The sequence below is a fragment of the Rhineura floridana genome, chromosome 17 (assembly GCF_030035675.1).
Source record: "Rhineura floridana isolate rRhiFlo1 chromosome 17, rRhiFlo1.hap2, whole genome shotgun sequence".
Taxonomy (NCBI): domain Eukaryota; kingdom Metazoa; phylum Chordata; class Lepidosauria; order Squamata; family Rhineuridae; genus Rhineura; species Rhineura floridana.
In genome coordinates, this window is record NC_084496.1 from 21,700,529 (window position 1) to 21,712,625 (window position 12,097).

Below are 12,097 nucleotides of genomic sequence, written 5' to 3' on the forward strand. Positions count from 1 at the left end.
GAATGGCTGCTGCTCGGTGACAGTTGAGGGAGGGCCATAGGGCAGCTGGAATCTCAGTAGAGATTGTGGACCTGCTCTGCCGTCTCTTCCTTTTCCTGTTCTCTTTAATCCTTGGTGTGGGAACATAGAAAGCCGCCTTATATCAGGTCAGACCATTGACCCATCTAGCTCAGGAATGTCTACTCCAGCCTTCGCCAAACTGGTGCCTTCAAGGTGTTTGGGACTATAGTTCCCATCAGCCCCACCAGTGAGCCCTGCATGGGTTGCAGATCTAACAGTTCAGCGTGTTGCAGGTGAAACCTGAACTGCCCAGAGAAAATGCTGCAGTTTCAAAGTCTCTTATCTAGATTGAGCCCCAAATGTTCTGTGGCAGCCTCTTCCGCCAACTCCCCCGCCCCGAAAGAACCCTGCTTATCTGGGGCTCTGCCCTACATCAGGGGTGAGGAAGTTGTGGCCCTCCAGATGTTGTCGGGCTCCTGCTCCCATCATTGCTGATCGTTGGCCATGCTGGCTGGTGCTGATGGGGGCCCAACAACATCTGGAGGGCCAAAGGTTCCCCTTCCAAGGAAGCTGTCTTGTGTTTCTGTTTTGCCAAGATATCCAACGTGATACTGATCCCAAGATGGACGGGAGATCCTCAGGACAAAGAGTTGCTGGGCCTGATCCCTGTGCTGGAGAAGCTTAGCTAAATGGTAAGTTAAGATGGCGAGCCTCTTTGCATCTAACCAACATATTAAACCTGGTGTGAGGCAGCATCTGGAGGGCCCAAGGTTCTCCCACATCTGTATTAAATGGAGGAACAACCAGAGTGAATAGATACATATGCATATGGATGAGGTTGTGCAGGGAGAATTCCAGATATTTCCCCTCCTCTCTCTTTTTTCTCCATATCAAGGTGCTAGCCCTCATTGCCATCAAAAGAAAAGGACCTTTTCTATTCTGCTACCCCATCTTTGGGGTACCCTCGGCAGTGAGATATGTATGGCCCCCCCTTTTGGCTTGTAGAAGAGCCCTAAGAACATTGCGTATTGCAGTTTGTTTGGGGGCAATTTTTATGGCACTGGTTTGGTTCGTATATCACACTAAACCATGGCTTAGTACAAATATGCAAGCCTGGGGATTCCCCGAGAGAAGACTGTGGCCGCTTTGCTTCTCCCTCTGCAGCTGCACCGGGCTGAGCTAAACCTTTGTTTGGCTTAGCATGTTACGCAAACCCAGGCTGGTGGTTTAGCTCTCTGACAAACCATGAGTCATAAACTATAGGACAAATCTACAATTCATGGTTCGTCTGGGTAGTATTAAATCATGAGTCCACATTCAGATGACATGCTAAGCTAAACCATGGCTTAGCTCAGTGTAGCACAGCAGCAGAATGACGGGAGAGGTGCAAAGTGGCCACCATCTCTTTTCCCGGAGGCCATAGTTTGCCTTAGCGTAACATGCAAGCCAAGTCGCTGTGTTTTAATAGTGCTTCCATTGACTGCTGTTGTTTTAATGTGATTGTTAGTTATTTTGTTGTTTTAATAGCTTGTTATTTTATTGTTTCGACTGCTTTCTAAGCTGCCTTGGGAGGGTAAGCACCCTAAAATGAGGGACTTTAAAAAAATTGATTAAAAAATAAATTTATTGGATTATAGCCAATTAAGTTTTACTGTGAGCAGACGTACTGAAATTAACAGACCTAAGTAAGTCCATCCAGTTCAGTAGATATGCTCTAAGCATGTCTAACGCTGGATACAACCCACTAACTTTTTTTTAAAAAAGTCTGATATTTTCACATTTTTAAAAAGGAAATCCTTAAATGCAGAAGGTAGGTTTGTAAGATTCCCCACTCATTAAACTTGAGGGGTGACCTATGTGCACCGGGTTGTTTTGTTTTTGTAGGGCGATCTCTTTGCCGAAATCGAGATGAAATGTCATGGTGAGATGATGGAAGAGAAAGTCTAGTCTTGCCCATTACAACAGTCCAGTTCGCAAAGTTTTTGTTTGGTGTTCCCAAGAACCAAATCTAGTACAGAGATATATCTGGCCTAAGGTCCTGGTGAATTTTAATTCAGTTGTATTGTCTTGAAAGTGGTGAAGACCACACAGTTCTTAATTAGGTCTTTGCAATCCATTCAAGCAGGCCTGGCACCAGCACACGGCCAGGTTGGGCCCTGGTCAAGGTCCCCTGTTGCCCAGAAAGGCCCCTCCTTAGAGTGGGAGGCTGGAACCCGCTGCACAATCCACAGCAGTGTCTCAGGTTTGGAGGGAGATTCTTCGTACTTGCTAAATCAGGGATGAGGAATTTGTGGCCCTTTAGTTGTTACTGGACTACAAATCTCATCAACCCTGATGATTGTCCGTGCAGGCTGGGGCTGATAGGAGCTGTAGCCTTCCGGATGTTGTTGGGACTCCAGGTGCCCCATCTCTGTCCTAAATCTTACCTTTTGGGTTTTTTGGATTTTTTGCCATCTTCAAGCAAAATGTGTGAATCTTTCTTTTTCTTGACTTGTCAGATGGTATCATATACTGTGAATGCATCTTGTAAAATATTGCGCCAGCAGAATACCGCCCCCCCAATTGCTAAGGACCGCACCTCCCATCATTCCAGATCGTTGGCCAGGCTAGCTAGAGCTGATGGGAGTGGTAGTCCTTAACGTCTGGAGGGCACCTTAATGGATACCCTTGCAACACAAGCTAAAAGTTTGTGTGTCTGTGTATGCTGCTTTTCAGTTGTAAGAGCAACGTCTAAATCCAAGAATAAAATGTGTTTTCTCTCCTGTTTGCTGTTCTGTTCCGTTCTTTTTCATACCCGTTTTTTCCGGTGCAGGCAAAGAACCTTCAGTAGAACTTCAGACCAGTGGAAGTGACAAATATGGGACTCGGGGGGGGGGGAGAGATCCATTTTTTCCTTGTTTGAAGGGGGAGAAGCCAGATTTGCACAGAATTGATTGACACAAATACTGGGCAGTTACAAGGCTGCCTCCTTTCCTCTTGCTCTCAGAAGATTTCAAAACCAAACAAAGAGGAAAACCTTAAGTAATAAAAAACAAGGTGTTGAACAATATTTTGGCCGGATAATAATATAGACATAAGGGGTGTGTGAGATGTGTCTGAAATGAATTAGATGGCTGACGGGGGGAAGTGAGTGGAGGTGACAGTCTACTTTTTAACCTGAAGCCAGGTATGTGACAAGACCTCAGTGTTCATGTACATTTTTTGAGGAAGGGAAAATGGCCGCCTGCTAGGAAGACACTATCTTGCCAGCTCCTCATACTACTTTTCTAGTGTTGTGTAACTTTTTGCTCCAGCCGTGATATCTCGCATTTGGCTTGTAATTTTCCCTATTCCTTATCCTTCCTTATCAACATAAACACCAGCTGCTGTATTGTGGCACCGTCTGGCTGACCTTGCGAGTGCATAGGATTGTTCCCTGCTTTTCTCCTGTCTCATGCCCAGTCGGGGGTTTTTGGACTGAGGAGTCTGTCATATGAAACAATATCTGTAAATGAGACATGGTGATTCATTCTGTACGGTGAGCAAAAATATTTAATCCGCTGAAGCCATTGGTGTCTCTTAAATCTCCTAAGAAGTTAGGAGGTGGGCTGTAACATCAGTAGCCTATGTACAACTTGATAAGAGTGTGGGAACACTTAGTAATTAAAGTGAAGGACTTTTGCGGGCTAAGAGTCAATTTTGGAAGCCAATGGATAATGTTTTATTGCTGACTGACAAATGCCTTGAAGACGTTGGGCAAAGAAATTTACATTAAAAAAGAGACTCACGTAAAGTGATTTCCATTTGAAGGAGTGAACTGCTATGTAATTTAGGAGTACTAATGGTACTAACAAGAAATGCTCGGAAAGCCTTGGGAGCTGCCTTCACCCTTGAATGTATGCCACAGGAAGGAGGTTTGAGCAAGAGGAATCAAAGCCAAGAGTCACCTCATAGGACTGAAACCTCAGTAGAAGATCAAGGGAGTCAAACAAAAATTACTCACTTTTTTTCACCAGTAACTGATAAGGAGCCTAATGAGGATCTTGTTCAAGACCCTCACCTCCCCCTTGACTGGTCCCTCACCCTCAAGAATAATATGCACGATGTACCAGGGGTGTATTCTACTTTAAATCTCGCGGTGGAGCTAGCACTAGCTGAGAATTCAGATGCAAGACCTTTAACTCATTCATTAGGCTCTCTCCATGACAACTCACCTCAGTCACAATCTACTGAGTTGGCAAACTCTATAATCATGGAAGCCTCTTTAAAAAAGGAACAGGGTAATGAGTCAGTACCTGATGTACAACTACTAGACTCCCCAAAGACAGGGCTGCCAATAATGAGATGGCTGTTCCTGCTGGCAATGGATTTGGAGCGTGTCAAATCCTTTTTAACTGAATGTAACCAATTATTAACACTACTAGTTGAAATACATCAAAAGGCCGCTCCGACTCTTCATCCTGGGGGCTCAACAACATCAACCCGATCGAACTCACTAACAACAACCACTTCCACTAAGCTGGTGACTGGAGTTCGGAAACGCAGGAAGGTAAAAAGGGGGCTTACTAACGTGAAAAAGAGTCAAAACCTGAAAAATCAAAAGCCAGCGTGAAATAAGAAAATGAATTTTAGGAATCTATTTAAGTTAGTAGGAAACCCTCCTACACAGAAAACTGAGAAGGACATAAAAATGCAGTTGAAGAGCTCCATGGGGAAAACTAACACAAACCAGATTGAGGACTCTTAATACACAAAGGGCTGTTATAACTACTCTGCCTCTACAGTTAGCATCCCCCACGCAAGAGCAGGTCTTGTATAGACCTTGCTAAGATCCGTGGCTCAATGTATTGTTGAATGAGAACTTAAGGCAGGAGAAGTTGGAAAGCCCTAAGGGCAATAAATGGGACCTAGTATTGAATCGCTATAAGCTGGTTTTAGCAAACTTCCCCAAACCAAGAGGCCAACTACTCCAAAGTGATCGTAAAGTACATCTGTTAAAAATCCTGAAGAGAACTCTTTCAATCCAGTTTACCATAAATGACATTGACCAGGTGGAGTATTTATACTATAATGGGATAAGAGCCCGTGCTGTTATATCCTTTAATGCCTGCAATATTGTGAGCCAAATTTATAATTGCAAGGATGCTTTTGCCAAAATGGGAATAATAATCCTAAGATTTTTTGAAAACAAGGCCCCCCCACTGGCTTTACACACTCGACGTCCTTTTCATCCTGACTGTGTGTTAGAAGAGGGGGAAAGAAGCCAGGGAATCTTAATCGATCTTGACCCGATTGACTCAAGCATCGGCAATGACACTAGAAAGCTAGCTAGTAACAACGGCTGGATGGACATTGGGACGCAAGAACGTCCCCAACCCCCTGACTCAAACAATGAACCGTTTGAAAAGGAAGAGAATTTGCTGATAGTCTTTCGCCATTTTATCGCCTCGTGGACAAGGGGATATACTAAGCAGACTTGACCAACTTAAGTCCCACCTTCTAGATATCCATTTAAAGAAGTTTCAACATGGCACTGATCCGGTGATGTATGAACAAGAACGTATGACCCCGAGAGTCTCTGGGGGGAGACGGGTGACTGATCACCAGAGAACAGATTTGGAGGCCTGTGGGGCTTTTGTCGGAGTGTCCTCCACCTCATTCTTTAAGAAAGAGGGGTCTTCCGCTGTCGAGTCGGAAGTCTCGCTTCCTGTTCTTCAGTCTGTGACGGAACATAAGGCTCCACCTGGAGATGAGGCCACTAGTTCCTTTAAGACAACTTCCAAAGGCTCTACATATGTTGATAATAGGAACCTCCCAAATTCTAACTACTGGCTCAAGATGAGATACCTTAAAGAGCAGGAGTTAGGATCACAGGAAAGGTCCTCTGCAAGTAGTGATATGACAACCTCGTCTATTCAGATCATTGCTGAGACGAATACGCAACCCTGGAAAAACTTGCCAACTCCAGTCATAAGTCACCGTGCAACAGTTATAAATCTTCAAGAGAAAAGCCCACACCTCCCAACCCTCACTCAATCGCACACTAAACTAAATGGCTGTATATGCGATGCTCGAGATGCCGATGAAATTTCTTTAGCCTGACAATCAATTATCTTATCTTGGAATATCATGGGTTGGGCAAATAAGCAGTACGACCTGGATTTTGTCACTTACCTTCAAAAATTCAGGATTATATGTTTACAAGAAACCTGGGCTGTTGAAGCAAATTTACCGTCTCTTCAGGGCTTTCGTGCCTTTTCTAGTCCTGCGGCAAAACTTAACAAAAAAGGCCGTGGTAGTGGTGGCCTTACTATTTTCATTTCGGTGGATTTGCCTGTTGATATTCAGGTGCTGAATAACAACTCTTCACAGTATATCCAGATTTTAAGGATTATGGGTAAAAGCCTCAGCCCGTTTATTTGTATTAATGTGTATTTTCCACCTACCTTAGCTAAGAACTTAGGTATTAACAGTATTTGGGATCGACAGTCAGGAATCTTGTCACAGTTAGATTTTCAATTCCCCAACTGTAGATTGCTGCTGTGTGGTGACTTCAACGCCAGAATGGGGACAGTATGGTCAATGGGTGAGACCATCATACTCCACAGGCCTAGTCCTCAAACTCCACTGACTGAGAGGGTTGTTCAGGACAAAAAGTGTAATAAACGGGAGGAGAATGGCAGAACTTCTGCTACTGCATCATCTAGAATGTTTGCATGGCACTGACATAGATGAGTCACATGGCTCTTTTACGTATCTGACTAATCGGCGTGCCAGCATAATAGATTTGTTTCCGGGCTAAATTCAAAGTGCTGGTTTTGACCTATAAAGCCTTACACGGCATGGGACCGCAATACCTGGTGGAGCGCCTCTCCCAATATGAAACTACCCGTACACTGCGCTCAACATCTAAGGCTCTCCTCCGAGTACCATCCCATCAAGAAGCTCGGAGGATGGTGACTAGAAATAGGGCCTTTTCAGTTGTGGCTCCCGAACTGTGGAATGGTCTCCCTGATGAGGTGCGCCTGGCGCCGACGCTGCTATCTTTTTGGCGCCAGGTGAAAACCTTTTTATACTCCCAGGCATTTTAAAGTGTATTTTTATAGTATTTTATTACTATGTTGTATTCAGGATGTTGTTTGGTTCTTGTATTGTTTGTATGTTTTTGTTTTTTGAGTTATGGTATTTATTGTATTTATATATTGTCCTTGCTTTTACCTTTTATGTACACTGCCCAGAGAGCCTTCGGGCTTCGGACGGTATATAAATAAAATAAAATAAATAAATAAATAAAATTATATGTTAGTATCTAAGGCCCTGTTTCCGGACTTACTTAGGTTTGTAGTGGATAACAGAGTGGAAAGTGACCACTTCCCACTCTTGTTATACGTGAGAGCTTTGATACCTTCTTCCCCCCCAACCTCTACTAAATCTGGAGGGGTTCCAAGATGCGGAACAGAGAATTCGCTGGTCCATTGACCTGCACTCCTCTGTTTCATAACTACTTGTTAGCAACACTCTTCATTCCCTACGGCAAGACATTATGAATTCCGAAACGAATGCCATTCAGGTTTACCAGACTATTGTGCAACATTTAAGACCAATATTGGTCCAGAAAAAACTAATGCTGTCTTTTAGACAACCAGGAAACAGATGGTTTGATCAGGAGTGTAGGACAGCCAGGAGAGTGCTGATGAACTATTCACGTTCGGCCATTAGAGACACTGTAACTTACTCGCATGATTACCTAGTCCATTTGAGGTCTTCATATAAGTTACTTTTGAAACAAAAAAAAAGAATTATACGCTAGACTCCAATGGCAACAGCTAGATCTAGCCGTAGTGGAGAGGAATGAGAGCCAATTTTGGAACCTTGTCTCTAAGGGCATGGGTACTCCCAGACCTTTATTGGACAAATACCTTCAATTGCCTGGCATTCCCATTTCAGTAAGCTATACATGACCTCCCCCGCTAATAACCCTCCTCCCATTGAGAAAACAAGCATGCCTCAATGGTCACCCGTAACTGCATTACAAATTAAATCCCTCATATCAGCCCTTAGATCAGGCAAAGCTCCAGGAGAAGATATGCTGCCTCCAGAAATTTATAAAACCTTTCCTGACTGGTGGGGCCCCTATTTTGGCAAAGTTGTTTAATCAAATCAATAGCTCGGGCATCTTCCCTGAGGGTTGGAAGCAGAGTATAGTCTTCCCTATTTATAAAAAGGGTGATAAGCAGGATCCAAATAATTATCGCCCCAGTAGCCTCCTGGATATTGGCTCTAAGCTCTATAGTAAATATCTTCTGTTAAAAGTAGAGGACTGGGAATCCTCTAACCAGGTTATTCACCCCGAATAGGCTGGATTTAGGAAAGGAATAGGCACTATTGATCACTGCCTGACCCTCCTTTTTTTAGCCAAACAGTGTATGGCAGGTCCCACCAAGCGTTTATATGCTGCCTTTGTCGACCTGGCAGCTGCATTTGACTCCATCGACAGGAACTTAATGTGGACTAAGTTGGCAAATACCAACATTGACAAACGTCTATTGTTCCTGATTAGAGACTGCACACAAATACCTCGGCACGAGTAAGAGTGGGGATATCTGGTTCCCTAACTGATTCCATTGTTATAAATAAAGGGGTAAAGCAGGGGTGCCTTTTGGCCCCAATACTCTTTAATCTCTATATAAATGACACAGTCCCTTATCTATCTGGGCCGGACTTTTTTCCACCTTCAATTGGAACTAGGAAAATATCCATTTTACTATACGCGGATGACATGATACTATTATATATCACTCGCAATGGTCTAAGGAGGCTACTGTTGAAACTTAGCAATTACTGTGCTAAAGAAAAGTTGACGATCAATTACGAGAAAACAAAGGTGATGGTTTTTGGCAAAAGGCACACTAATTTCACATGGAGAATTGAAGGACATCAAATTGAACAATGCCGTGAATTTAAATACCTGGGAGTATACTTCTCCGAAAATCTTTCATGGAAAAAGCATGTGGATATGACTATAGCTTCTGCATTAAAAACAATTGGAGCCATACTAAAATTTTATTGCACGGTAGGTGGCAATTTTATTGCCCCTGCCTTAAAAAATTTTCAGACTAAGATTCTTCCGCAGATCTTATATGGTGCGGCAGTCTGGGGGTGGGAAGAAAACCAGTTAAAAAGGCTCGAGTCTCTTCAAAATAGTTTCATGAAAAGGTTACTGTTTTTACCTCATGGTACCCTAGCTGCCCTGCTTCGAGCAGAGACTGGTCTGCCCTCAGTTGGAGCTCGTGTTCACTACGCTTTGATTAATTATTGGAACATCTCCAAAGTAGCTCCAGCCAAGTCACTACTCAAATTGTGCCTTGAGCAAGAACCAAAAGTTTAATACTGGGTCTCAAGAGTCGATAGTCTTTATCATCTATATCACATCCAGAGACAGGTACCGTTTACTGTAAACACCAGATTAAAGTTTAGAGATTAAATTTATCTGCAGTGCCATTTTAGACAGGCAGGTCATTAATGTTTCTAAATTCTCCAAATGGCATAAGCTCTATAAAGGTGACCATCATAGAGCTGCATACCTGACCCAGCCTTTACATCTAAAACTTAGGCAAGCATTTACAGCGCTTCGTTTCCAAACTATGCCGAACGCTGTGCTGGATGGTCGTTACACACAGACCCCTTGGTCCCAGCGTCTTTGCATATGTGGTGTCTCGGGGGTTGAAGATCTGCCTCATTATCTACTGTTCTGCCCTTTATACTCCTGTCCCCGAGCTAAATACTTGAATTGTTTGTTGGCCCGTTTGTGCCCGGACCAGATTCTCCAAACCATCTCTTATCTTATGTCTGATTTAGACATTTTCGTAACATATAGGGTTGCCCTTTTTGCACTCGCAGCCCGAAAGCTACATGCGAAATACATCTCCGATCATGCAATAAACTGTCAGGGGGATGCCCTATGGTAACAGTCTGTACGTGTTAACAGGGTTTTAATCATTTAATAGTGGGCCTCTGCTGGGAAGCACAATAGTCTGTTGTGACTTTCAGGTTTTAGTTGGTATGTATCCAACGAATGAATTTTAATTTAATTTTAACTGTAACTTGTGTACTGAAATGCTGCATGTGTTATCTGTTGTGCGATGGCCTATGGCTAACCAATAAAGTTATACATACATACATACATTTTTTGACATGCATCTGCACACACAATCCCTTGTGTGCTTGCATAAACTCATGCTTAGTTGGTGTATTCATGGAGGCTCTTCATCTGCGTGCATGGACTCTTTTGTTCCTATAAACCGGGTGTGGGGAACTTTTGGCCTGCCAGCTGTTGCTGAAATACAACTCCCATCAGCCCCAGCAAACATGGCCAATGGCCAGGGATGATGAGAGTTGAAGTTCAGCAACAGCTAGAGGGCCAAAGGTTTCCCACCTACACCCACAGCTTTAAAATGGCATTGCGCATGAACAAAAAGGCCACAGCCTATTTGCTGTAACAATGCATGGCTTCTCCCACTGTGGCATCTGGCCATGCGCCCCTGGTATGTGCCCCCCAAAAGGGGTAGTGTAGTGGCAAATTCGGAAGTGCAGGGTCCCTTTACGATAGTCACAGCTGTGCCCCCTTCTAAGGTTATAGAAAAAACGGGCCAGGCGTCAATACTGCTTTCTGCTTCTCTATCGCTGTCACCATTTGACTGTCCTTTCTGACTGTCAAGTGATACTGCTTGAATTACTGAATCCAGTGTCTCTACACGTTGATCTCCTGCTGCTACCAAGCTGTGTGATGATGTAGATGGGATGCTCTCATCAGGATTCGCTGCCTCTTCTTCTGCAGTTACAGAATTCTCACTCAACTTGGCTGTTTGAAGTAGGCACTCCTTTCACTCTGCTAGGCCCCAGTCAGCAGGGAATGACAAGGAAGCATGCTAGAAGACTCTTTTCAGTGGCTTTATAAGATTGTTGTTTTACCACTATTACTGCCCAAATTATATGTGTCTAACAATTTAGAAATCTAAAACTGTAATCCTAGGTTCAATCTGAAGAAATTCCCACTGAACAATGTGCAATCGACTTCCAAATAAATGTGTAAAGGATTGCACTCCACATTCCTAAACACGCTTAGCAGTATAATCCTATGGCCTATGCTGGTCAGCTCAGAAAAAGGTTCTATTGAGTTTAGTGGACTTACTTGCAGGTAACTGTGCTTGGGATTTCATCCTTAAGACTGAATATGAGACTTCTGAAAAAAGATGCATAGGATTTAACTGTTAAAGATGAATCCCAAATCCATCTACTCGGAAGTAAAACCCACTGAATTACATAAGTTCATTTTTCTCATGTGCATGCTGAGGACTGCAGAAACTTCCAACTGAAATTAGTGCCATTACAACTTTAAAAAGATCAGACCATTAGTATAGAAATAAAACACATGATAAAGATCCTTATGTGGTCTGATCCTATACAGGTTTACTCTGAAGTAAGTCCCACTGAGTTCAGTGGGTTTTACTCCCAGGTAAGTGTGTACAGGATTGCAGCATTTACAGTCCAATCATATGCATATATACTTGGAAGTAAATTACACTATTCTGTGGGACTTATTCCCAAGAATATGGGCTAAGGATTGCAGTACTAGAATTTTTCCTCTTGTTTCTCTCTTTTTACAACTAGTATTAAATGTTTGTTTCTTTTAATGTAAAACTCCATGGCTTCAATACATTTCCTTGGGGTTGCCAGCTGTTGACTGGCATTGCTCCAGTACTTTTTACTGCAGGTGTGGGGAACCTTTGGCCCTCCAAATGTTGCTGATTTATCACGCTCATCTTCCCTAGCCATTGGCTGTGCTTGCTGAGGCTGATGGGAGTTGTAGTTCAGCCACATCTAGAGGGTTCAAGGTTCCCCACATGTGTTCTACAGCTATGATGCAGAAATGAAGCAAGTGGAATTTTTCCTGGCATTTCAACTAGCATTGTGAAAGAGATGCCTGCTGGATTTTTGCATGGCAAGTTGTTGTTACAAGCCCAGGAACAAGATGGCAACAGTCTGGGCCCTTACTGGGGTGAAGTTGCCCTAAGAGAGTTGCACAGAGCTTTGTGTCAGAGCTCAAGAGAATTCCTCC

The 12,097-nt window shown here is 43.4% G+C and overlaps 1 protein-coding gene across 1 annotated transcript in view; it reads left to right on the plus strand.

Moving 5' to 3' along the window:
• The window catches only part of LOC133372080 (CTD small phosphatase-like protein 2-B), a 69,930-nt gene that overhangs the window by 39,418 nt on the left and 18,415 nt on the right, over positions 1–12,097 (plus strand). Inside the window, exon 6 of the mRNA XM_061600313.1 lies at positions 597–692. Coding sequence (XP_061456297.1) covers positions 597–689 — 93 coding nt within the window. The 3' untranslated portion in view covers positions 690–692. The remainder of the gene's footprint in view (positions 1–596; positions 693–12,097) is intronic.